General features: G+C 41.5%; 2 protein-coding genes and 1 long non-coding RNA gene across 4 annotated transcripts; 1 reads left to right on the forward strand and 2 right to left on the reverse strand.

Annotated features, from left to right (window-relative positions):
- Nucleotides 1-294: 294 nt before the first annotated feature.
- Nucleotides 295-7568, reverse strand: LOC147055967 (uncharacterized). The gene is made up of 3 exons (XR_015066451.1): nt 7302-7568; nt 5695-6574; nt 295-453 (listed from the first exon to the last, which is right to left on the reverse strand). It is a non-coding gene; the product is annotated as an uncharacterized LOC147055967 (long non-coding RNA).
- A 2477-nt stretch (nt 7569-10045) lies between these two features.
- polg (polymerase (DNA directed), gamma) lies at nt 10046-18861 on the forward strand. Of its 2 annotated transcripts, none has more exons than XM_085914589.1 (23): nt 10046-10263; nt 10384-10993; nt 11147-11342; nt 11416-11583; nt 11662-11808; nt 11890-11969; nt 12056-12238; nt 12553-12695; nt 12777-12903; nt 12972-13196; nt 13701-13818; nt 13939-14004; nt 14080-14205; nt 14266-14426; nt 14641-14694; nt 14778-14895; nt 15331-15466; nt 16191-16437; nt 16565-16687; nt 16767-16935; nt 17181-17389; nt 17459-17619; nt 18071-18861. In XM_085914589.1, exons 2-23 carry the CDS (start codon nt 10410-10412, stop codon nt 18133-18135), a joined length of 3606 nt encoding a protein of 1201 aa, XP_085770715.1. In that variant the 5' UTR covers nt 10046-10263; nt 10384-10409; the 3' UTR covers nt 18136-18861. The 2 variants fall into 2 exon arrangements, with proteins under 2 accessions (XP_085770715.1, XP_085770716.1); XM_085914590.1 differs by having other exon boundaries at nt 12783-12903.
- fanci (FA complementation group I) lies at nt 17822-27604 on the reverse strand. The gene is made up of 37 exons (XM_085914588.1): nt 27423-27604; nt 27263-27335; nt 26849-26979; nt 26483-26636; nt 26323-26380; nt 26092-26133; nt 25887-26010; nt 25725-25810; nt 25518-25650; nt 25359-25436; nt 25125-25261; nt 24742-24922; nt 24563-24650; nt 24211-24341; nt 24067-24137; nt 23790-23904; nt 23380-23502; nt 23064-23132; nt 22879-22980; nt 22537-22731; nt 22334-22455; nt 22094-22255; nt 21405-21584; nt 21137-21303; nt 20991-21061; nt 20557-20673; nt 20442-20493; nt 20243-20370; nt 20055-20120; nt 19878-19974; nt 19612-19796; nt 19188-19244; nt 19030-19089; nt 18855-18923; nt 18557-18652; nt 18372-18473; nt 17822-18292 (listed from the first exon to the last, which is right to left on the reverse strand). Exons 1-37 carry the CDS (start codon nt 27513-27515, stop codon nt 18230-18232), a joined length of 3978 nt encoding a protein of 1325 aa, XP_085770714.1. The 5' UTR covers nt 27516-27604; the 3' UTR covers nt 17822-18229.
- Nucleotides 27605-27912: the final 308 nt, after the last annotated feature.

Consider the following 27912-nt stretch of genomic DNA (forward strand, 5'->3'; position numbering starts at 1 on the left):
CACACACACACACACACACACACACACACACACACACACACACACACACACACACACACACACACACACACCTTTATTGAGTTACTGTTATATCATGTCAATCAATCAACGAATTCTGTGTGTTTATTATTTAATTTAATTCAAAAGTATCCATCATTTTTCAATGTCAATCAATCAACGAATTCTGTGTGTTTATTATTTAATTCAATTCAAAAGTATCCATCATTTTTCATGATTAAAACTTCAAATCACATTGAAAACATTGAGCACATATTTTTCATTGATTTTATTTAAGATAACACATTACAAAGTGCAGTAAAGGTTTAAACATAAAAAAATCTTAGTTTTAGGTTGAAATGAGTTATATCTTAAAAAAAAAAAAAAAAAAAATGGTGATATTTTGGTCCAAAATATGCGTGCAGGCTGGATGGTCCACAGTTTGTCATTGTCATCCTGAGGACATAAGGGAGAAAAAAAAAAAGAGTCCATCAACTTTTCAACCCGGCCAAAGTGCACAGAATATACAGACTGCATAACATGTAAATTTGATGTTTTTTTTTAAAGAAACAAACAAAAATACATTTTTCAATAATACAAGTGCATTGATGTGTTTTGTTGAATGGGCTGACAGTAAATACGAAAACATCAGCTGAGACAGGTTTAAAGTCGCCTTTTTTTTTTTTTTTAAAGCTTCTGTATCTACATGATGTTTTTCTCTCCCTTTTTCCAGCTCTATCATGGAGGCATCGCAAGGCTTTTATCCCCACGGGGAACCAGACCCAACTCTTTCTCTGTCAATTTTCACCCACTCCCCAATTCACACAAGCCTTTTCTCCCACCAAGCCCACAATGAAGGATTTGTCCTTGTTCTTTGTCCACCTCTGATAGCTTTTTATGCCTGCTCCTTTTATTTTCTGCAGACAGCATGCAGCATATGCAAATACACACTCCTTTATTCGTGAGGGGTGGGGGGGGGGCCTTCCCCCCAATGAATGCAACCTTAAATGAGGCCACACTTTCACGTATTTACAGAGACTTACGGCACTTATTCCAATCAGCTGGCTTGACACTTTCTCAAGATGCATACAAACAACATACAGAGTCACAATGGATTTGACTTGTTTCATTTCACATTTGAGAAAGAGTGACATCATTGCACAAAGCCAAGTTATCACTTCAAATAAGTGGAAGAAATGACAATTGTGCATCACAAGCAGGGCAGTAGTAAACATATCATTCTGTCCGTTTCCTTGAGACATTTTGCATCAAAAGACAGCATGAGCTCAATCTACACTTTAATCACAGCTTGATTTTATTCCATTTAATTTCATTTGGAGGGGAAATTACAAAACGTCGGTGATTGCGCAATAACCCGAACTACTCAATTGTGGTTCTTACTATTTTAGACTCCTGGCTTGAAGTGATTTTCTTGTTTGGAAAAAAAGAAGCTGCATTTTCTTCCAGATGACATTTGTGAACACGAATGGACGTTTAGTGCATGTGTGTAAGCCACAAAGCAATGACAGTTCGGCCTTTTCATTTCTACATTACTGTGCCTGCCAGCCTCTTCCCCTAGCAACGGCAGCAGAGGTCAAAGGCTATGTAACCTCCAACACGCATGCAGGGAACACCTCTTGTCTCCTCTCACACCTGGCAGCCGCACTCATGAACTTGAACTTAACACTGGAGAACTGTTGGAGCCAACTGATAAATGATCCCGTCTGAGTAGAACGCAGCCAATACTCGTCACGGTGGAAGAAATGATTCGAAAAAAAAGTATTAAAGGCACAGTCACCTAATTCACCACTGCCGCGGGGACCACCTACACCCGGAGATTCCTCATAACCCAAGCGTGCGTCTCGCCATCCTTCTTAAAGATACTTAACGCTGAGCTTTGTGCCAGATTAGTCCAAGAAGCATTGAATGAGCCCATGTGACACTTACTTGACCCACATGGCAGGGCAGCCCCCACTCTCGGGTTGTGCCCATGAGCTGAGCATTAAATATTACAGCGTGTTAAACATTCATACGGCGGTGCAAGATCCAAAGCTGAGTTGGAGCCTCAGGAGGACCTTAGAGTAGCACAAAAAGCAGAAGAAAGCCCATAGACAAATGACAAATATATCTTCCTTCAAACTAGTGTGCTTATCCTCATGTCAATAAGCAACATGTGCGATAGTTTGCAGAGATGTGTGTGTGCATGGGACAATACTTATTTTGTTTATTATACAAACAAATGAATCATCTACGGTGGCTCCTTTCGGGTTTTCCCCTCAGGAGTCGCCTCAGCGAACCATCGTTTTTTTGTCCAGATGGTTCGCATGTGAGGTTTTTGGCACATCTACTGTATACCAACTATTACACAAGTTGCACGAGATTGGAAAAGGTTGCAAGATACAATGTGGGAGCGTGGGTGTTGAATATTTTTTGATATTTAATATGTACCTGACATCTATTATCGAGTGAAAGAAATGCATCTGATTGGTCAAAGTCAGACAAAAGCATACAATCCCATATCAAACTTATTGTACGTCTTTCCAAGATGCATATTGCATGGGCCATTATAACCATGATCATATTTTTAATATATAGAGTCCGTCCGTCCGTCCGTCCGTCCGTCCGTCCCTATCTATCTATCCATCTATCCATCTATCCATCTATCCATCTATCCATCTATCCATCTATCCATCCATCTATCTATCTATCTATCTATCTATCTATCTATCTATCTATCTATCTATCTATCTATCTATCTATCTATCTATCTATCTATCTATCTATCTATCTATCTATCTATCTATCTATCTATCTATCTATCTACCACAAATTTAATGTATCATTAATATCATTTCATGCACCAGAGAAGAGGTACCATAAAGATTTGAATGCTCATGGTGCAGAGAACTCTAAACATTCATGTGCTAAATCCTCTTGCCTGGCCAGATGGATAGTCTTGATTGAAAACACACTTTGTTTTCATAGATTAAATACAGACGCTTATGTTCAATCACCAGGCACCCAAATTATTGAGTGCTAGACTATCATCTAACACCCGACCTTAAAAAACAGACAAATAATCATAGAAGCATTCAGTTACTCTCCTTTGAGAAGATGTGGTCACACTTGGCTCCACAACAGACCATCTGATAGTATTTCGTGGTCATCCATATTCATTTTAAGCCCATCTTGATCTGTATTACAACCCCGTGTTTTATTCTCATCCGTTTGTTCACTGAGTTAAATGTAACCATTTGTTTTCAGTCAAAATGTGTGGTTCATAAATGAGGGTGTGCACGATGTCCAGATCAAGGTTGTTCAGACTCAGATGAGCTACTGACACATTTGCATTGTACAAATTAGTTTTCTACAGCAAGCCTCACCATTGATTCACACTTGACCTTTATATCATGATTTCTCTTCTATCTGCACCTATGTAATCAAGTGAGGAATACATTTTTACTGTGTATGAATACAAACATTTAAAAAAAAATAGACATGGGTAGCATAAAATATTACAAATCTGCACGTCTGTGGCTTATTACGAATGATTATCAGTGAGATCCATCATTGGGCCTGTCATGCAGACTGGGTCACAGGCACGCATACGTTTGTGCCATTTCAAATGTTTCAGAACATCATGGTAACATCAATTGCAGCCTGACGTTAAGATAAGTCAAAAGCTTTGCAGGCAACATCCAATCAGATTGAGACTGCGAATGTGTGGCCCATTTCTAATTGCATTCCGCCTGCGATAAAAACCAAGAGCGACATGGTGTAGGTCAGCGACTGCGGTGTATGAATGTGTTTTGAATCCCTCTCAATTGGTTGAGAAAAACTGCATCGCATCTCCATGCCTTTCAGACATGCAGAGGGGGATGACTAGACTAATGAACAGTCAGGTGGCACTGCAGCCCACCCCCCCTTCCCCAAAACACACATATCAAACACACATACACTTGCAAACACATTAAAACTCAGCGCCTCGCCCGACCTCGCTGCTCCGCACGACAGTCTAATGTCTCAGGCATCTGCTCGTGTCTAGTCTGGAGGGCCTTTCCCACCCTGCCCCCCAGGTCGGGTTCTGCTGCGGCACCAGTTCTCACAACTGTGGGAAAGGGAGCTTTTTTAGAAGGGGGGGAAGGTGTGGCGGGGTGTCAGCAGAGTGTAGGGGGGGGGGCACTAAACAGCTATTGAGAGGGCAGTGAAAGAGAGAAAGCGGACTTGAATGATAATGTGAAAACGCACAACGCTGTTCATTAACACACAAGCATGGCAGCTGCGCATGTTGGCGGTGCACACACATGCTCACGTGTTCCCGCTTGCCGCTCCTGACTGCAGAGACGCCCGAGCAGCCAACCGACGGTCACAATATTAGCACAACACAACGCAAAAAGCTGAATCCAAATTTATCTAGGACAAAGTGATAATGTTCTATCGTGACATTGTCCAACTCTATATAGTGCTGTACAGTTCTACGCCACCACTCTCTGCAAACATAATCATGATAATCATTTTTGAATGGATGAATACCTTTCTGAGTGTCATCAATACTGAGAAACATTCCCTTTTCAACAAAATATTGTAGCCAACTCTTAGGGTGAATTATGCCTATCTGTCTACTGCGTGTGTTTGTGTGTGTGTGTGTGTGTGTGTGTGTGTGTGTGTGTGTGTGTGTGTGTGTGTGTGTGTGTGTGTGTGTGTGTGTGTGTGTGTGTGTGTGTGTGTGTGTGTGTGTTTGTGTGCCAGACCAAGAGTGTGCATAAGTAAGGTGGCAGAAATGTTTTAATATTTGATGTCAACAGATGCATGCTATATGACATCGAGAGACTTTTGCGATAAGGTGCATGGGTGTGAATATACCAAATTTTTATCCATAACATATCGTAAGACTTTTTTTTTAATCTAGAGATATCCATACCAACCAATCACACTAATGAAAATAAATAACTTGAAATTGAACGACATCAATAAATGGGAGACTGACAAAATGTACGTGCTAATGCATACTTGTGATTTTACACACACACACACACACACACACACACACACACACACACACACACACACACACACACACACACACACACACACACACACACACACACACACACAAGTCCAAAAGTAGGATTAAAGTTGTGATATCACAAATAAAAAAATACTGACATATATGAATTTATATTTTTGATGTATAATGAATAAAATTGTTTATTATACACACACACACGCGCATCCGATATAGTAAGTAGTGCATACTGTGTACATATAAAATGTGGTAATTCACAACATGTGTGAATCACATGTGCCAGGTGGATGACAACATGGCATCCACCATGCTGTTTGCAAAGGAGCACCGTGACAAGAGAAGGGTGGCAGCTTTCCTTCAACTAGTGCCAGCTCATTAATTTTGTTTGCTACCCAGCCCCCTTCTATCACCACCACCCTTAGCCACCCTCCCTGCCTCCCACTATCACCCACTAACTGCTAATTAGCAGGAAGAGGAAAGATGAAAAAGGGGGGAGGCCACGTGTGTGTGTGTGCGTGTGTGTGTGGCTGGGGAAGAAATAAGGAACTCATCTTTTCTTCATCCACGTTTCTATCAGTCAGTCCACACACTCACACAGTAGTCATTCGTCCTCCCACTTACTCCCCACTAAGCCCAGTGTTACCCTCCATAAAATGGATGACGCAACCCACCTTGTACGTCAGCGCAGCCATTTTGGATATCGCGGCAACATCTCCCAAGATGACGGCGGAACAGGATCGGAGATGGGCCAAGGTCTTTGTCTGCCTCTTGGCAATGGGCACAGTGTCTGTCACTGGCAGCGCAGATGGCATCCCATCGCTTCTGGGCAAAAAAGGAGAGGGCGGAGGAAACGTGACGACCTCGTCCTCTTTTTCGCTTAACAATGCTTCCACCATCTTTTCAAGAAGAGTGGCTCTAATTGAAACTCTGTAACGACAACATCAGTCGGGATTTAGAAAAACGAGCACACTTTGAATCGTTGGTATCGATGAAATCTACCGAAAGAACGTTTGGATGCTTGACTCTCAGATTGGCGATGAAATAAATGTTGCTGTAAAAATGGAATTATAATTCAGCTGCTCATCACATGAGCGAGAACGTAGGCAAAGAATCATTTGTGTGGTCGAGGTAGAAGAGAATGACACAATGGTGCCCGGGAGCATCCCATAAATAACCTCCAACGGGAAGAGACTCCGACCACAGTCCTTTTCACATACCTAATATCCTGCAGTGAAACGAAGCAATTAGACAGCGAGCTCCACTGCAATAGGTGGTTAACGTGCTGAATGCAAACTCATCTCACTCTGGTGCTCTTCAGGCTTTAGTGGCTCACACGGATACGGACTGCATGACACTCAAGGAGCAAGTTGAAAAGTTCAGCTCCTCTCATTCAATATACCTCAAAGATTGGTTACAGCTTTTAAACACGAATGCCAAGTGTTTTTTTTTAAATCCTGTTCTCCGGAGGGTCCGAGACCCCTCCACTGCATCATTAGTAGTCCTGGAGACATTATTGATGGGCCAAATCACTCGTTTCCTCTTTTCTTTCTTCTGTCAACAAAACGCACAAGATATTCTACATTTAAATGAAATTAAAAGATTCACGTTGGCACTTTATGACAAGCTTATGTATCAAGCTATGTCATTCAGGCATTATGAGTATTTAGTCTGCACCAAACAAAGTGTCCACCGTTAGCTTATTTAACAATGAAGCCATGATACAAAGGAGCCTGATGCCTAACTCGGGATCCAAACCTGTTTGAAACAAGCCGTTTATACCACTGGATTGATTAGTGGCTCGGTGATGTACATCCTTACAATACACTCGTGTGAAATCCAATTATACCCAAAGATTTTACACATTTTATATCTCTGAACACTTTAATATGATTTGAATTCATATTTTGTGGTCACTCAATTTGCCATATTTACATTTGCATGACGTTCCAATTAGATAAGATCACCTATTAATATTTGTCCACTTGACTTTTTTTATCATGACACTGTATAGCTCTACTGATTTTGGACATTCCAATTATAATATTATACTGTTGCAAACTGTCATATTTATTATGCTTGCACTCCACAGTCATTGATTTATTTTTACTGCTGCAAGTATCTTGTAATTTTCATTGTGTTTCTTATGTCCAGTGGTATACACGTGTGCTCGAATATGGAAGCAAAATTAAAGTTTACAAGCTGACTGCTTGATATTTGTACATCATCAATGGTCGCATTATTTTTGCAAAAATGTTCAATGAAAGAAGAAAATTCTTACCTTTGAGGTAAAGGCCTGTTTTCTTTGCCTTTCTTGCTTTCTTTCTTTCATTCTCTTTAAACGTTCATTCTGGAAGTCATTCCTACATTCGGTTATCTAGCTTTATGACAGGTATTTAACACTCATACAGCTAGATAACCAAAGACAGAAACAGACTCCCAAACCATCTCTGATTGTTGTAACCCCCACAGGATGCCTCATAGCATCTACAGGGGGTAAACAGTGTCAGTGTATTTCCAAAATGAGTCAAAACCCATTTACAGCATTTTGTGAAATAATCCTAAAACACAGAGCAAAATAAACGCATATATTTTTTTCCCAAATATTATGAAAAAAATATTTTGTTACATTTTAAGAACAGCAATAAATCATATGAGTCACCGTTAAAAATACAGCAGGTATATTGAGTATCTGTAAAACGTGCACCTTGCTTAAAAGGAAAATAATAATGAAAAATAGGCCGAAAGCCGTCCATGTGGCCTATATTTAACATTAATTAATAAAGTTTATTTTTAAAGTCATGGAAAAATATTCAAACCGTTGTTGTCCATTATTTTTCTTTCGTTATAGAGACCCGCGATCAAATTGACACCACGAACATTACAGGAGATCTTTGATATTAAAGCGATTTACGCGGCCGCGACAGTAAACATTTTTTGAACGTACATTTTTTTACAATCTGTTATACACTTGAAAGCGTTCAAACTCACGTTGCATGTGGTCATCAAGGTTAGAACGCAAGAAAGAAAGAGAAAGGGGCGAAGGCGTGAAATGTCAAGATGACCGGGACCACGTGTCGAGTCGACATTTGATAAAGTTGACGTTCTCAGACTTCGTTTTGTCTCCTTGACGTTTTAGAGCAGCCCTGATTCTTCACTTTTAATTTGATTCATGTCATTGGCCTACTTTTACAACTATAGGGTTAAGCACACAACGCAATGTTACAGGCCAAAATATTGTGCACGATATTATTAAGTAGAAGATTATTCTATTTAGTCATTCATATCTGTCTTACGTATTTTTCATTTATATTTTTACGAAATGAGCGCGTACATCGTGCGTTCCATGAATGCACCACGGCAGTAAGACGCATGGTGTGAAGCAAACCTGTGATGTAGGCAAAAATCGTCTCCTTTAAAAACATTCTCTTACCTATTTGTGAGTCTGTAAAGTCCCTGACCAACAGTCGACTTGAATTTGCCACACGGGATGTTTTTTCTCGCATGGGGCCCAGGTCGAGCATCCTTGTCCATCCTCGTTCATCCACCTTTTCCCTCTCCTCCAGGCTGCGCGCTTCTTCTGTCAGTCAAGCCTCCTCTCTGGGATGACGTCACAACCAGCGTCCCCGTTTGACCAATCGCTGAGTCCAACAGATTTCAAAGAGTGTTAAAAGTGTTAGGATGTTACCACTAAAAAAATGTAGTTTTGGTGCAGCAGATTCTTTTGTTATTTTGCGGCTTTATTGTAAAATAAATGTTGAGTTTTCAAACCCCAGATGAGGAGTATATCCATTTTTGACTCTGCTGTTTCATTGTTTTCCATTTAACTCCTTCAGTTTCTCTGGTCTTTGAGATGTTTGTACAAATCGTATTATTTGACACCAGAATAGTGGAATAACCAACAAACATATCAAGGCAAAAATCAGGCCATGATAAGGTCAAAGGAATTGGCCGTATTTAGAATCGCTCTCGATCCACACTTCTCCAGTTATTAGTGCTGTTTGCATAGTAATTGTGGGTTGTTCAGCGTCACATACATGGTGCCCACCTGATACTTGTTTCTTACCCAGTTAAATCAATGTTTCTGATCTTTGTGAGGAAAACATTCACATGGTAATTGTCTTTGTATTGAAATCTAATTTTGGATGGGTTAGGGTTAGGGTTGCGCAAGCTGAGGGAGGGATCAAAGGTCTTAGGCATTCATTGTTGCTTTTCGGCCTCGCCGCTTACAGGCAGATATTTCTACTAAATTATCTGAATATTTTGATGATATTAGTTTATAGCATTTTTCAATGTTCAATTATGCAGTAAAAAATGTTGACCTTAAACTGGTGGACCATTAGGGATGCTCCTCCTTTTATACTGTATTGCCGGTGGTCCGCAATTACCCTTGCCCTTATTTTTTGCTTTAAGAAATCTTTCATGGATTGCAGACACCAATGTGGTTGTGTTGGAATTTTGTGTGAGTGTCAATAGAAGGATTCCTGTTGAATGCAGAAAATGTGGCTAATTTTATCAGGGATAATCAGTGCGTATAAGTGTAATATTCAACTTTCTTACTAACTATTATTTTTTAAAACCAATACTTTATGATTGAATATGTCTCTAGATGAATTGAGAATTATGTGCATCTCATACCAAGTTCCTTGTTGACATAGTTTGCCACCCAGAAAACGACAATTATGCATTCTCTGGTCAAGCATGTAACTCCTGCACCTGATAAAGCACGTCAACAAAATCATCATTTGTGGTAAGACTCGATTATTCAATCCTCTGATCAGAAGTCAAATGCCTTATCCATTAGGATACACGGCTCATTTTCTGCACATAAAAAAATTGGAAATATATTATTCAATGGCATAGGCACCCGTGTGTACTTTAATATGGAATTCAGGCAATTAAATAGAATTTTTTTAGTGATCCAACATTACTTTTGTGTACAAACGGAGTAAACGCGGTCATCCAGTCCACTAGATGTCGCAAAGCATTGTCATCTATTTGAAAGCATGCCGAAGCAGCGGAAGCTTTCTGCAAGAATCAACTGTCACTTTTATCACATTTGTGGTTGATAGCCTTAATCAATTTGTGCGTATTTATGTGCGTTTTAGTCGTTGTCTTGTCGTGAGAGTTAGGCAGACTTGAAGTCAGAAACTATTGACTCGTTAACTCACCATCGAGGCAAAAGCAAGAGCCAAACATTGCAGTTGATAACACATGGATGGACCCATCATGATTTAACTTAGGTAAGTTGGCTGAAGTGCAAGCCATGTACTGTATATACTGATGCAGTTCTGAATGTGTTTCACGAGTTTGAAGCTGATGTGATGAAGTATTGTGATGTGGTTCTGAATGTTTTTCATAAGATGCAGTGATCTATCCAGATGAGGTGATGCTGCATGTGACGTTGAAAGTGATCCGCTGTTCCGTGCACAAGTCTGTCATCTCCACAAAAGGGATATGGTCCCGCTCCCTCTGCTCCACAAAGCCCCACTCAGTGAAGGGCGAGGACACCGGAGAGACCCGTCTGAACCCCCTTAACATCCAGATGCTCTCCAGAAATCTCCACGAGCAGATCTTTCCAGGGCCGGTGCCCGAGTACAGAGAAGAAGATGTGGAACGTGCTATCAAGCACTTGCAGAAGCATCAGCTGTGGGGGAAAGAAACGGCACTGTTGCACGAAGTAGAGCTGAAGCTTCCCAAAATGTACGGGGAAAATATTGATGAGCACTTCCGTGTTTTGGCCCAGCAGCAGAGTCTTCCTTACCTGGAAGCGGCGGCAGAGCTGCAGCAAGCAGAGCTTCCTCCCATGCCTCAGGAGTGGACGTGGCAGGTCGGCTGGACACGTTATGGGTCCGACGGGGAGAGTCACAGGGTTGACTTCCCAGATGAGACAGCACTTGTATTTGATGTAGAGGTGTGCATGGCAGAGGGACGCTGTCCAACTTTGGCAGTTGCTTTATCTCCAACACACTGGTAAGGCCATGCCATGGTGAAACAAGTGAAATGATTCTGTTGATAAGCTCAATGCAAATGGTAACGTGGTGAATTAGTTGATAAGCAGGTCTGAAGTTCAGGGTTCGCATTTGGGCTCTGGCCTTCTGCAAGTTGATGTGTGTCCATTACTAGGTACTCTTGGTGCAGTAAGCGTCTGATCGAAGAGCGCTACTCCTGGTCAGAAGAGCTCAACCTCGCTGACCTCATCCCATTGGAGACAGCAATGAACACTGTCCGTCCACCAGGGGGTCAGTGGAAGGAACGGCTCATTGTAGGCCACAATGTCAGTTTCGACCGATCTCACATTAAGGAGCAATACTTACTGAAGGTGAATGTTTTGAAAAAGGCTGTATGAGCAGGAGGACTGTTTTCACAATCATAATTCATATTCATTTCTCAAGGGGTCTAAGGTGCGCTTCGTGGACACGATGAGTCTTCACATGGCTATCTCGGGCCTGACGGGCTTCCAGCGCACACTATGGATGGCCAACAAGTTGGGCAAGAAGGTGGGCCTACAGGAGGTCAACCAGCACATGAAGAAAGTGGGACAGAAAAGAGACAGTCCCAAGGTCTGTGTATTTGACACTGAGTTGGTATTGTTTTAGACATAAACTCTTGAAAACATCATTTCATCTTTTTGTGTTTAGATTGGATTCTGGGACTGGGTGAATATTGGCAGCATCAACAACTTAGCTGATGTCCATGCCCTCTATGTGGGAGGGCCACCATTACAGAAAGAGATACGAGAGACCTTTGTAAAGGGCTCGATGATGGATGTCAGGAACCACTTCCAGGTCTGTTTGACTTTGTGTCCATTTTTATCCAGCTATCAATTCGACAGTGTACCTTAGCCTTGTCTTTGCTGTCCCCTGCAGGAGTTAATGCGGTACTGCGCCTCAGATGTGGAGGCCACCCATCAAATATTCATTGAACAGCTGCCCCTTTTCATGGAGAGGTCGGGACTCGGAATACATAGTTCTTAAATTGTACTAATTGGTGGATCTTAACAATCTTTTATTTTTTTGTTCACCCCGAAACAAGATGTCCCCATCCAGTAACATTTGCCGGAATGCTGGAGATGGGTGTGAGCTACCTTCCTGTCAATCAGAACTGGGGGCGATACCTGGAGGATTCCCAGGACGTTTACGAAGAGCTCCAGAGGGAAATGAAGAAATCTCTCATGACTCTTGCCGATGATGCATGCCAACTTCTGGAGGACGAGGGGTGAGACAAAAACCTTCATTTCTGTAACTGCATTTTGTCAGAATAGTATACTTGCTACTTGAGAGGAAAATATAATGAACCTGAATCCTCTCTACCAGTATGAAAAGTCAGAACCGTATAGGCTTGGATGCATGGTTGGGTTTGGAACCCCGTTTAAAAAAGTAGAAAGGATCAACTAGAACCAAGATTATCACTCAGGCCCTCTCGCCTATCATCAGTTATCCCAGATGTTACAAATACTTAAATATCATAAAAATTACAGCATCAGATATTTTAGGTTATCTTATCTCGTGCTTTATGTATTTTTTTCCAAGATTCAGAGATGATCCTTGGCTTTGGGACCTTGAGTGGGATGTGCAGGAATTCAAGCTGAAAAAATTGCCAGCCAGCAAAAAGAAACCATCCGAAAAAGTAGTTGAATCCCAAACTGATGCTCCTCTTGCAGACTGGATGGAAGGTATCTCCTCAAAGTGTGGCTAACCAGATTATAGAGGTCTTCATTCCAAAAAGACTTGATGTTCTGATTTTCTTCTACAAGATACAGGGCCACCATCTGAAGAGGACACTGCAGCCGGTCTTTGTCCCAGCAGGCTAGCTGTGGATAAACTCAAGAAAACAGTGACTCGACTTCCTAAGAGAAAGCAACACCTGCCTGGACATCCTGGGTCAGATCTCCACAGTGATGATTTTACTTAAACTTTCCACTGCTCCTCAATGTCAACTATATCATCAGGTGGTATCGTAAGCTGTGTGAAAAGATGTCTGCAGACAGCTGGTCTCCTGGAACAAACCTCATTAGTCTTCAGATGAGAGTGACCCCCAAACTGATGGGTCTGACATGGGACGGATTTCCCTTACATTACACAGAGAAACACGGCTGGGGGTATCTGGTTCCGGGACGCAGGGATAACCTGGACTCCCTGGAGGAAATCATCGGGACAGCCGTTTGCCCGCACAGGTGTGTTGTGGACCATGCGCTAAAATTGTTGTTCTCAAACTGAGGCAGAATCATTTGCAGTAAATTCTGTGGAGACTTTTTCTCCATAAAATTAACATACCAAGCTAATTACTGTCTCCTATACCTTAGTTTAGGATAGTTTGGGGCTCTGATATTGTGACATCTCACATAAATGTGTCTTCCCTGGATAGATAGCAATGTAAGGCAAAGGGAACTCGGCAAAAATTATTTAAAAAAAAAAAAAAGGTCAGTTGTGAATACACAAACTTATTTTGAATCAAATTCGGCTGTGGTTAAAGAGGTTGTGAATACTATGGGCAACATAAATAGGTAAGACCTCCCATGGCATTTGGGAATGCACCTTAGTTATGATCAAGTGGCATTGCAATTATGAGCGGGGGTCCTTGGAAAACCTTCCTCTGCACCCAAACAGTTTGAGAACCACTAATCTAATTACTAAATGTCGCCTGATTAGGATGCATTTGAGCTTTTTGTCCTCTACAGAGAGATCGAGCGTGTTTATAGAGAGTATTGTGAGGAGAACTGCAAGGGGGAGCCTGAGTTTGGAGACTGTGCACCATCAGATGACCAAATGTGGACAGACAGCGCTGTTTGGTCAAAGGTACCGAAGCAGAATGGGATCTGACTCACTGCTGCTTCAAAAACATCCATTAAAAAATTTTTTCCATCAGATGCTACAAAAAGGGCTTCCTACTAAAAAAATAAAATGTCTCCCCACCAGGTGGAGGAGTACGGATCACTGGAGAAACTAACAGAGGAACAAGGAGTGAAAGCGCTGACAAACGTGGTATCCAAATTGACCTTTGTTCTAATGTCTTAAAAATGTCGCATCAAACATTATACATAGTTATTGTTTTTACAGAAGCCCCAACCTACCCGCAAGTCCCACCCTGTCCTAGAGGAGAGTCATTGCCACTATCACCAAGGAATCGGCCCCTACAACGAAATAAACATACCCGGGTGTTGGTTTTTTAAACTACCACATAAGGTAAGGTGTCAGTGCTTAGTCGGTTAGTGACTGGCATGAAACTTGCCAATCTTGTTTTAGGATGGCAATCAGAATAACGTTGGGAGTCCATTTTCAAAAGACTTCCTACCTAAGATGGAGGATGGGACTCTCCGAGCGGGAAGGGGTGGAACGAATGCCACACGTGCCTTAGAGATCAACAAAATGATGTCGTTCTGGAGGAACGCTCATAAACGCATAAGGTATCACATTTAGCATTCATTGGATGACCAGTTTCTCGTCATCGCAAAATTTCAGGACCGGTGTTCTCACAGAACATTGTCGATTCATGGCTGATGAATTTTGCCAGTCTCCTCCTTGTTAGTGTTGGATAAAAAGTACGAAAACATTTAGAAGCTTAGATCATATAAAATTGCTTGAAATCAACGTGGAAAATATCATTGCTATGTTTTCTAGCTCCCAAATGGTGCTATGGCTACGGAAAGGAGAGCTTCCTCGTGTGGTGAGCAGGTTAGTTGTCTACTACCATCAGTAGTGACCAGAAAAAGTCAAGGGAAACTCATTATTTCATACAATTGTTGTGGTTTCCAAAGGCACAAAGACTTTGATGAAGAGGGGCAGTACGGTGCGATATTACCTCAGGTGGTCACTGCTGGAACTGTCACACGAAGGGCTGTGGAGCCAACGTGGCTGACTGCCAGTAATGCACGCGTAAGTAAGTTAGGTCATTTTGCAGTGCTGTTCAAATTTGTAGTTATCACCTATCAAGTGCCCTCATCATATTACACACTGCCTTTTGGAAAGTAGCGAACGACCAGTGATCACTAAATAAAGCAATGTGTTCCGTGTTACAGTGCGCCGATATCGAAAAAAATATTTTGTGTTTTCCGGATATATAGTTGGGTTTTTAGCTCAAAAACAATTTATGGGTTATGGCAGGAAATATCTTTGGTATAAGAAGTGCAACATAGCTCAAATAGGGATTGATTCTTGTATTATTTATGATCATCTTGACCTTAATCCAATCTGTCGTAATTATGCAATAGCGGGAAATATTTAAAGGCATGCTTGTGTCGTGTTTGAAATCAAAATCCTTACGAAGTAATTTAGGAGGATGGAATGAGTGTATCTGTTTTGTGTCCTTAGAGGGACAGAGTGGGCAGTGAGCTTAAGGCCATGGTGCAAGCACCACCAGGTTACCACCTGGTTGGAGCCGACGTGGACTCTCAAGAGTTGTGGATTGCGGCTGTGCTTGGAGAGGCCCACTTTGCAGGCGTACATGGTGAGATTTGGCATCTATCTGTTCATTATTTTTTTTTTGATACCATTCTTCAAGGTCACGGTGAGAAGCTGACTTGTACGAATCATATTTTGGCCTCGCTCCTACTAAGATGTTTTCTTCAAATGCCACATTCATTTGTTCAAAATTCCTTATGTTGTTCTGGCCTTGTGCATTCATATGCATTGTTGACTGAGATTCTGTTTATGAGCAAAATTCATAAACCATCAAAATGAGACTTAAGTTAGCATATGTAATGTAGTGATCAAATAATTATTCCCCCCCCCCCACTGTTTCAGTTGTTTGAGATTTTCCCAAACAATTAATATTTATGTATTTTTAACTGAGCTTTTTTTAGTAGCCTGTTTAGTGGTTGTCTTTGCTTTCTGAAGACTTTTAGCACGTAAAATACAATATGCATGCAAAGCCGTTGCCTTGTGTTTAATTTATTCATTAAGTGTGCCATGAATAAATCAAATTAGTATAATTTATTTATATTGCATACACAGTACTCAAATTAAGCTAAATAAATCAATTACATCACAGGTAACTTATTTATCTTGAGTATTGTTCATCGCAACCTTCTGCTCTTTTGAAAGTAAATTCAACTTCATACGAGGAGCTGTAAAGGCTTAATTCTATTTCAGTGATGAAACTAGAGTCAACCTGTAACAAGAAAAACACGTCACGTCACACCTGTAAGCAAGATCTTTCTGTGCCGGTTCAGGTTGTACGGCGTTTGGCTGGATGACACTTCAAGGGAAGAAGAGCCAGGCCACCGACTTGCACAGCCGTACCGCTGACGCCGTGGGCATCAGCAGGGAGCACGCCAAGGTGTTCAACTATGGCCGCATCTACGGTGCCGGGCAGCCCTTTGCAGAAAGGCTACTGATGCAGTTTAATCATCGCCTCAGTCAGACAGATGCTGCCAGTAAGGCAAGACAGATGTATGCTTTGACAAAGGGATTACGCAGGTACTTGAGTTTGAAATTGTTGTCTAATCTCGCTCTCGTAACACAAAGCACTTTTCAAAATGACAAGATGATGCATCTCTGTGGTGTTTTTTTTTTTGTTTTTTTGTTTTTTTTTGGGGGGGGGCAGATACGAACTATCAGACGAAGGCGAGTGGCTCGTCACTGAGCTGGGAATTGAGGTGGAAAGGGAGGAAGATGGCAGCGTATCCCTCCAGGAGTTGCGGAAGATCAGTAGACTGGCTTCACAGAGGTGAGAAATGATGACGATTAAACAACCGCACTTTTGTACATCTCGGATTATTATTCATGTTGATGACTTGACCCAAAAGCTCTCGGCGGAGGAAGTGGGATTTAGTTAGCAAACGAATATGGTTTGGCGGGACAGAGTCGGACATGTTCAACAAACTGGAGAGCATTGCGCATTCGGACCAACCAGCGACACCTGTACTGGGCTGCAGGATTAGCAGAGCTTTGGAGCCCAAGGCAGTGAAGGATGAGGTGAGTGACGCAACCGAGCCAAATAAATCGACAGTAGAAGATGATAAGAAATGTATGTTAGAAAGAAAGAAAGAAAGAAAGAAAGAAAGAAAGAAAGAAAGAAAGAAAGAAAGAAAGAAAGAAAGAAAGAAAGAAAGAAAGAAAGAAAGAAAGACTTTGTTGGTCCATTTCCTTTCGGACATTTATTTGTCCAACATTTACTGTGAGATCTTGTGTATGTCAGTTTATTTTTATTTTCGTGTCAGTTCATTACCAGCAGAGTGAACTGGGTGGTCCAGAGCTCGGCAGTGGATTACCTTCATCTGATGCTGGTGGCGATGAGGTGGCTCTTCGAAGAGCACGACATCGACGGCCGCTTCTGCATCAGCATCCACGACGAGGTGCGCTACCTGGTCCGCAGCGAAGATCGATACCGAGCGGCACTGGCGTTGCAGATCACCAACCTTCTTACCAGGTCTGACTCAAAAACTCCATAGTTGGAAATGCGATTTTAAAGTATTCTGTGTTCTTCTGTCTCCCGCAGGAGTATGTTTGCACACGCGTTAGGCATGCGGGACCTTCCACAGTCTGTGGCTTTCTTCAGTGCGGTTGACATCGACACGTGTCTGAGGAAAGAGGTGACGATGGATTGCGTGACCCCTTCCAACCCTACGGGTGTGGAAAGAAAATATGGCCTTCCTCCTGGTGAGCCTAAACCAAATCATTCTTTTCAATGTTGACAGTTGCAAACTGCCAGCCATTCTAGTTGAGTGAGGTGATCCATATTATTTAAACTAATGTCAGTACATCGCTTACAAGCATAGATTTAACTGTCTGTCAATCAAAGTTGATCACTATAATTGTGGCTGACTTTTGATTACAGCTTTTGTATTAGATCTTGTGAGATTGTGGATATATATTGTGAAATGAGTGATTTATTGATTAAGCTTCCAGTTACAGTAGATTACAGAAGAATTAAGATAATGAAGTTAATTTATTACTTAACACCAATGATACAGTATAGTACAGTTTAATGGCAACTATGGGAGAACCTCTACAAGTTGTGTTAAGTAATAGAAAAGATGCTAAGTATAAAGTTTCTTCATTCAATTGCACAATTGGAGAAAACAGATGAACATAGAAGATATCCTTTCAGGTGAAGCCTTGGACATGTACCAAATAATTGACATCACCAAAGGCTCCCTTAATAAAGGAAGATGACAAGTTTATGGACGACTCTCGTAACATGAACGCAAAATGGAGAGATGCCTGGAAGCTCATCATCCTAGTGATGCGTGTAACCAATTGGAGCGGCTTATTGGTTTCGCTTCTTTTTCCGTTTGGGTTCTTGAGTCTCTTCTACATCTTGGGACTCACCCTAATGGAACACAAATGGATACAAATGCTGAAAGCAGGCCGGGACAGATTTACCCGCCTTGTGTGGAGAAGACGCTTACTTCCATAGTGTCGTCCTGTTCTTGTAGGGCTGCATCCAGAGTGGCAGCATTGATGCGGAAATCTCTCGAGGTGCTCAGTTTCATGTATTGCATCAGATTTACCTGGACAGTGCCAATTGTTGAAAACATTTTGTTTTGTTGCACTTTTTTTTTTTTTTTTTTCCCTCCAACAGACATTCACATACCTTTGACTTCTTTGAGAGTGTGATCATGTATTTCTCATACTCTTCAATGCTGAAGATCAAGTTTGGTATGGCCTTGGTCTGACGCAGAAGTTTTGCCTACCCAGAAAACAACATGGGTGTATTCATGTCATGCTTTTGTTTCAAATGTATATTGTACCGTTTATAGGCATTTATTTTTTAACAAAAATTTGAATGTATTATCAGATGTGTGCTATCGGCGTGTATTTAAACGCCGTTTTCCCGTCACTTCTGAACCCGCGAAGTGGTGAGGGGATCACTGTAAATACAAGGTCCTTACAGTGGCAGCAATGTTCACTTCGTTCTTCTTTTTCTTCTTGTCTGCACCTCCACCACTTGAATCTCCCCCCTGGAGAGAATTCATGGAAACACTCACCAACAGTATTTGATAGATTTGACATCCTGGTGTCCAAACAATGCATGGATTGATTTTGATCATTTGAATCCATCTGTACCTGAACATACGTGATGAAACAGTAGCATTGTGGAGTCAGATGAGATCCAGACAGTTTGACCTGTGTTAAAAAAAACAACAAAAAAAACATTTAAAAAAATATATATATAAGCATGACATCATCTGTAGTGCAAACTCCTTCATGCGGCCCAGACTCACCAGCTTTTCAAAGCGTGAAGGTAATCTACCACTCTGACCGGCACAACATTGAATGTACTACAAAGAAAGAAAATACATTTATATCAAACTGGGTACCATAAGAATTAACTATACAAAAAAATTACATTTCAAAATAAGATAGGGAATTGTGGAAGTATCCAAATTGAAAACTTTTTGTATGTGAATTAACTGAGAATTGAGGGTAATTGAATGGAAAGGTATTATGAGGCTTAAACATTTGGTTGTAAACAAGCAGAACAAAATAGCTCCTTGCCCACATGAGGACATAATTCAGTCATTCTATTTGTTTAGATTAGGTTACTATTGGAAGCTACCTGCTTTATTCCCATTAATTTCCACAGAAAGTTTTGAATTTTCCCCTGTGAATTTTGCATCCCTGACAATAAGGAGACAGAGTACATACATATTTAACCAGCGTGGTGAGGATGGTATAAGTGCGACTCAACGCTCGGAGCAATGTGATGGTGCAGGGTCCGAGCTGCAATGCGGTCTGGACCAACTCGTTTAACGCCGTCAGAAGGGTTCCAAGCTGCAGTGTCACTGCCTTCTCCACCGGATCCTGGTGGCCTGCAGACGGCGTGGCCGCTTCTACTTGTCAGAAACATGAACGCATCCACACGTAAGCCTTAAACTTCATGCCAGTGAGCATTATTGTCAAAAAAGTCCTACCTGGATCTGATTTATCAGCAGCTAGCTGGCTTTTCTTTTTGCCAATTAGCCACTCCACTTCATCTAGCACCTTGTCCACTAGAGACAGGACCTGCATCTGGAGTTAAAAGATGTCTGTTATGACAAAGTAACTTGGCTTCTCAGAGGTAGGGGAGGTGGGGGGGGGGCGTTACTTACTGCTGCTGTCATTGCCGTTTTCATGCTCACAATAGCAAAGTTGGACTGCTTTTCTACCTCAACATCCTGATAACAAAAACAACAATATGGCTGATAATGACGGTGTCATTGTCGCTGCCTCAGACCTACTTCTAAACTCTTGCTGTCCAACATTTCAGTTTGGCAAACATCACAATTTGACGGCGTACCTCGTCAATATCTCCGAGGTGGCTATGTATGTCCTGACAGAGTTCGAGCAACAAGCCGGTAGGGCTCTTAAAAAGAACGTGCAGGGTGAAGAGAAGTGAAAGCAGCCCCTTTGACAAAGCAGAGTCCTCTGAAAACAAGGAGATCTTTTTAGTACAACTCATCAAAATCAAGCAATGACAGTCTCTGGCATTGACTCACCAACGCTGGTCTCCTTGCAGATTTTCACTGTCCATGTGATCATCTGAGCAAACTATTTGATGCAAATGTTAGCAGACCTATCATAAGAGGATTTAAATCGAATGACTATGTGTACCTGCTGAGAGGAGGGCTTTAGCTGGAGTGAAAGCACGCTCAAAATGTTGACCAATAGCTGAGCTTCTTTGCTGTTCAATTCCTCCTCTCCTCCACTCAACTGGGCGAACAGCGCTCTCTGTTTACAAACAACGAAACGGTCAATGAGTGGAGACTTTTAAACAATGCCAGCAGCAATCTAGCCATTGATCATCGATACTGCTTATCCTGTACAAGGTAAAGGAGAGCTGGAGGTTAATCCTGCTGACTTTGGGCGAAAAACTGGGTACGCCCTGAACTGGTCAGCAACCAATTGCAGGACATAAACCGGTAACATTCACACTTTTGTTCATTCCTATGGACAACTTGAGTCTTTAATCAAAATTAAGTTTGGAATGTGTGAAAAAGTTGAGTGCTTTAAAAAAAAAAAAAAACATGTCGAGAGGAAATAAAGACCTGAAATTGACGAATGTAAGAGTACGTCATCTGTTGGCAATCTTCTGACTCAGCAATGTCCTCCGAGTTGTCTAAAAGATAAGACAGATTGCAATGACATTTATACTCTCATATGTTTTATCTCGATTAAAACCTGAGTGTCCAACCAATGAATGAGAGAAGTTTGGACATCTTATCAGGGTAGCGCTGCTGGCAGGTAGTGAATATCCCGAGAAGGCCTTCCAGGCTCAATTGCGACAGGCTGGATCGTTTTTCTTTTTTCCCAGCATCTTCCGCTCCGCTGGGAACATTGTTATACCGCCACATCAGCACGCTGTAAAATGGTCGTTGCGTTACAAACAGGTATCTTGTGTACAAAACGTCAAAACGCATCTTCGATAAATGTATATCGAATGTAGCAAAAGGATCCCATACCTTGTCATTTCACACAAGAAGCGGAACATCAAGTTTGAACTTTGGCCATCCGGGCCGTCGGTAACTCCACTATCTCCTAGCTGCTGGATCTTCTGCACAGCCACGCAAAGGGCGTAACGTAGAAATTCTCCACTGGAGCGCAGCACGTTGAGAGCCTCCTCTCTGCTCTGAGAGCTGTCTCTGGAAACCGCAATATTCTTTTTGTTTTATTACCTGTGCCAAGGACAGTGTGTATGTTTTTGTACTCTATGTGTGCATCTAGTACTTATCATCTAACTACGTCTAATGGGAAGAGCATTTCTGGGGTATGCTGTCCCCAATTTTTAAGTGTAATGTTACTACGCAGGGTGGGCAGATGCATCAATGTTCTCACATTTGCGAATAAGTCAATCCATTAAAATCGGCTTCCCAAAATTCATCGGAGCACCTCATTGGTTTTCTCAGCTATGCTTGTTTGGCTCTTCCACTAACACTTCTAATTCCATCACTTCAAATTTCATTTTGCCCTTGTAGATCCTTCTCAATGTTCCATTTTGAAAAACATCAGCTATACCAAGAGCGCAGAGCCATCTAACACCTCAAAATCAGCATCCACTATTTGGGATCTTAAAGGCTCAAAATGGTTGATTAAGTCTTGACCAATGAACAAGGAAAACATTCCCAAGAATACAAAGTGCACGTGTACATACCGAAAGAGCGCGGTGACCAGAGTGGATACGAAGCGCACCGAGAGCAAACTTCGAGGAGTCTTGTTTGACGGCTGTCGACCTTTCCCGGATTTCTCCCTCAGGATCTCACACAGCTTGTTGTAGCGGTTAAACAACTCCAACAGCTCTTCAAAGGCATTTTGACTACAAGTGTCCCACAAAGTTTCCCCGATATGAAATTCCCCACATCATTACGAAACACAAAAAGGAATTGACAAATACCTGTAATTGCCTTTGACAAAGTTGTACTCCAGAAGGACCTCATAGAGTCCTATTACGAGCCCAGCGTAGATATTATTCTTCACGCCAACACTGGATGCGGTGGAGAATTCTGCTGACTTGTCCTGACGAAACAGAATACGACCGTGGAACTGGGAAGAATGGGGGTTCGCTTCGAGTGTAGACAATTGACTCTAGTGTCGTACCAGTTCAAAGTCCTCCATTTCACTTTTGAGCATGCGTTTTGTGATGCTGTCTAGGATGGTCTGTAGCTCAGACTGGTACCCTTCATCCTCGTCGTCGTCATCATCATCATCACTGTCGTCGGAACTGATTTTGGCTGATCGCTTCATATTTGCGAGCCACAACAGACACTGCACGGTACAACCTACCAGGTGGGCCTGAAACATAGCAGATACACAAAATGACAGATTGAGGTAAGATTCGAACAGGACTTTGACATGGTAATCAATTGTCTGTTGATCATCCATAGTAATTAAAAAACGGATGTAAATCAATCAAGCAGCTTGACAAAATTTCAACGATACCAGAGGCTCCTGAAGGTGGATCTGTTCTGCATTAGCTATGATGCAAGGCTGCAATTTCACTGGGGGTAAAAGATCTTGTTCGGGTTCGTAGTACTTCCTCAACTAGGAAACAAACAAAAAAAAAATCTAAAAATGCATATAACATGATATGGTCATCATACACAAATAGTAAATGACGTTCTAACCTGAGAGAACAGCGTCTGCATGACTGAACTTGCGAGTTGGGAGTTCCGACGAAGAACATCATAGAAGCCCTTGAATAAGACATCCGTCAATAAAAAGCTCATCCTTCAACAAGAATGCAATGTAATACGCAGTTTTAAAATCTTGGCTTCTGCTGTCTGGCGGACGCTAGAAGTCGTTATGCATTTGTTTCACAGCTATACAATCACCTCAAGCAAAAGCAACCGGATTCAGATGTTCAAATCTGAATCGCTGTATATTCCCTGCAAGAAAATAATGGAAGTTGATCCCAAGACTTCAAAAAAAAACCTCACAAACCTCATAGAGCATAAGGCGCACGTCAGCCTGCTGGCCAAGGCAACGGCGCAAGCTGCTCAAGATTTCCAGACAGAAGGCCTCATTGGCAGCGGCGTTATATCGAGAATGAACATCCACTTGGATCTGGTTGGGTTTATGGGACAATTCATAGAATAAGCATATTTTGCCCTCTTTTTGTTTTATTACCATATCATTCTAGCTTCATGTGCTTTAAAGGAGTCGTGCATTTTTTTTTTTCATGTTAAGAATTCTCAGGTCTCTGGAAAACATCGTGACTGCAAACATTGGGCAATTTTCCAACGTGTGGAAACAAACTAACCCTAACAAGCCCTTTCAACAATTTCAGGCAGTCGTACAAACTTGGATCACTTAAATGCACATTACAAATAATGAATCAAGGAACCACCTACCTGGCTGGAGGAGATTGTTTGGCTGCACTGACTGAAGGCCAGGCTGCCAAGCACTTTGAAGTTCTTCAGCAGCAACAGGAAGCCAGTAACAGCGGACTTTCGGCCATCCAACTGACTGGAAAAGAATCCGAAAAGATCTTTTAACAGGAATCTTAAGATGCCCATTTGGCTAGTATGTAGCTACCACGATGTGGCAAATATTCAACATTAAAATACAATTCCAATGAAAGATGGCGACCGTGACAAAATAAATAACACAATGTAACAGTCCATATACCTTGAAAACATGGCCTTGCGGAGCACCAGAATCAATGTGTCTTTCATGGACATGCTGACTTTCAGTAGAGGCTGGAAGTCAAACGGTGAAAACATTTAGAACCTGTTTCTCGTTACGGATTTGTATGCTGCGTGTTTTTAGTACCTGGACAGCTTTTAGCAAGCCTTGTACAGTGGGCAGGGGGAGATATGACAGATGGTCAAATGTCTCGGTAACCTTGGAGGATGACTCCAGTAATATCATTGGAGCAGAGGTTACAATGTCTGAGAAAAGGTCTGAGGACACAGACACGAATCATATTAGACTCGACAGCACTTTTTTTCATTTGAGAGCTCCACTTGCCAGCCACAATATTAGGACCACTTGCACAATCTACTGAGACGCAATACAAGAGCGGTGTCCTTAAATCCCACCTGCCTTTACAAAGAGTAAAGTTGAGTTTTGTACTGTATTGAATCATACTTTGGAAGTGGGAAATGATTGAACATTGCGTTACCTAAAAAATGATTGACAGGTGAGGCAGTCTTTGCGACCAGTCGATTCAGAACTTGGTCCAGGATCTCGCCTCTGATTGCCTCATGCATCTTACAGGGCAAAAACACATCACAGGATGACAGTATAGTAAAAAAGTAAAGATATTACAAGCCCCGGGAAAAAAAAAAAAAAAAAAATTACCTTAAAGCCCTGGAGGAGTACCTGACCTCCAAGTTTACATGCCAGCTCAGTGGGGGTCCGGGCCACAGTAGAAGAACCTTCATTGGGCTTTCCAAATGGTCCGGGTTTAGGTCCAAACGTATCCATTAGGAAGAAGCCCAGCTGCACCAGGCCCTGGGTCACATGATCCCATCCAAAGACACTGCACAAAAAGAGTCATGCAAAGATATGAATGATTACATTTGAGCTGTCAAATTAAATCAATTCATTGATAACTAATTGATAAAATAGTTGATAGTGACAGCATTGCCTGTACAGTTAATAAAAGCTATGACCCTGGAGAACATTTCTCCCTACTTTATCCATATTTTGATTGCTGTATGTAACCGTGTAACTGCCCACACCTGCTTTTCACCGTGTCCAAAATCATCTCAGCGACACTTAAGTGACCAGGGACAAGGTCCTGCAAGAACTTTGACCCCTGCAGTAGCTGCTCATCTTTGAAGCTCTTGATGATTGCCCCCTTGAAAAGTGTAAACACCTATTGAAACCAGAGAATGGAGGAGGGGGGGTGTTTGTCGTGAATAAGCTAACAAGAGACAGATGAAGATAAAAGGAGCATGATCGTGACTTCTGACCTTTTCCTCATAGAGCTGTATTCGTGTAACAGAGAGCAATACAGCCACACTGAAAGGGCAAAGGTCCCCAAAGGAAGCCTGGTGGAAGGAACGATTAATGACATCCATGAAATATATTCATTCGATTATGTCCGTTTTAGGAAGTGACAGATGAGGCACCTTGATGCTTTTCAGGAATTCTCTCCCAAGTTCATGGTCGAGCCTCAAAGCAAAAACAATGTGGAGAATAACAGTCCCCTCCACATGTCTTAATTGGTCCTGCGGAATAGATTGAACTTCTAGATCCAAGTTCCTAAAAATGGGAAGAAGGACAGTCAATGACTGGTAAACATGGGCAATGTCACTTGCACTGTTTAAATCACTCACTCTCCGTGTTTCTGCTCCTTTTGGTGGTGAAGGTCTTGCTGCTTAAAATAACTGACAATACCTTCGAGGACCTGTTTCTTGCAACCCTAAAAGATCCAGCATAGCAATTTCGACTGAATGGAGGACTTGATAGCAAGACATGCCTGTCACACATCATTCTACCTTTCCAGATAGCAAGAGCAACTGATAAACAAGTGGCGGAATCTCCTGCAGGTCGAGCTCGCTGAACATCCGCAGCGTTTTTTGCACCACAAACTGCAACTCATCTGATGACAGGGGTACATCCCTAAAATAAAACAGGGACATTGAAAAGGGTCAGAACAGGATTTTGAAAATGGTGGTAAATACTATTAAAGTGAGAAGTTACCTGAACATTGTAGTTAGGTGGATAACACATTGTGGGTCCCATCTGCAGCAAAAATACAACTCGGTGGTGAGTTTATACTCTGAGTATAAATAATTGTACAGTATTTACTAGTTTTTGGTGATCGAATCAAATTGCCACTGTTACTTAAGATGTTGGTGCTCAGGGTTGCTATGATTGAAAAAAGAACATTTTGTAAGGGTGAACATATGAGATATTGCATTACATCATCACCTGCTAGAGCAAAGGCTGTTGATTATTTGTTTCTTGTATTGCTCACCACTGAGCTCACCTAAAGTTAAAAAAAAAAAAGATACAACAGATTTTTTTTTTCTTCCAAAGTTTCAACCATATCTAATGTATACTAGGATATTCATTCACTATTAGTACTAACCTTTGCCGTACGACAATGTTTCACAAGCTGTCATGGCAGTAAGTACAGTAGGAAATAGCTCCAAGGATTTGCCATTCCTTATTTTTCCTGCCTTGATTTCTTCAACAAATAGATTTGCTAGTTGTGCAAGACAGGGTCCAACCAGAGTGTGCGTCTGCATTAACAGAAGACAATCAAACACTTATCAAGCAAGTAATATATTGTAAAGGCATTAATTGTGACAAAAACAGTTTCCTCAACTATCTTGGATGTGAACGTGTTAATATTTACAATTGTTTTGTTCTCTGTTGCATTTTTGTAACATCCCAAATACTGCAAGTCATTTTAATTCTAATGATGAACAAGAGCTGATTCATGCTTTTGTACCTCCAGCATGAGCAGTCCAATGAGATCTGCTGCCACTTGACTTTGGAGGTCACCAGACTCACAGAGAGGGATGCAATGTTGATAAAGCAGGAGTCTTCGTTTTGAGCCATTAGTAGATTCAGGTGGTGAGCCTAAAATCAAGAGGCAATATACATATATATTGTTCATCTGGCAGAGATTATGCGTGTGATGCGTAAAAGTCACACTTGGGTCTAGATCCAGAAGCACGCTAATGGCCAGAATGATAATGGTTTAAAAATACATATTTGACAATAATTCACCAACAAAAAATCTGAATGAGAATCTGCTTTTATACCATTGTCAGTATAGGAGTTCACGAACTAGGAACTTTATAATCGTGCAACACGAAACATGAAATGAAGATAAGTAGTAAAAATGTCCAAAAGTTCTTACCTTTGAAAATGGCTTTAATAATTGTGCCTATCGTATTTCCCTTTAGTGCACAATTAGAAATCAGCGCAGTCAACTTCAAAATAGAAAAGTGTTTTGACATTACTAACCAGGAAAACATTAGAACGAACAGTGCAACTCGTGCATGTCAACACCAGTTTACCTTGCCTTCTGTGAGAGTGGATAAATATTTCTGAAGTTCTCCAGAACTGTCAGCATTGGATAAGGAAATAATTCTGTCCACTTCTGCCTTCATAGTGCAAGATCAAAACGACAAGGTAAACAGTCTTTCCACAACCTCCGAGCAGTAGCAAATTTCCCGCCAGCAGCAAGCACTTCCGGTACCGTTTGGTGGGTTGCTATGTTAGTGTCCTCCAAACGCACCATTTTTTAAAGTTAGTCATTCGTAAACACAAATCAATCATTTATCTCAAGCATAAAATTAATTCAAAACATATCTGTGAAACGTTATTAAATAGGTATTCTTTTTTCATGTTTTGTTTATTTATTATTATTATTATTATTATTTTAAACTTCATTCATCCAACCTTGTGATATGACCAAAATTATCAAAGAAACATTCTTAATTGTCAATCATAATTTTCTACGCGGTTGTCAATAGTATAAAAACACAACGTCAACCGGTTTAACCT

The sequence above is a fragment of the Syngnathus leptorhynchus genome, chromosome 6 (genome assembly GCF_054491065.1).
Source record: "Syngnathus leptorhynchus isolate UIUO chromosome 6, UIUO_Slep, whole genome shotgun sequence".
NCBI classification, from domain to species: Eukaryota; Metazoa; Chordata; class Actinopteri; order Syngnathiformes; family Syngnathidae; genus Syngnathus; species Syngnathus leptorhynchus.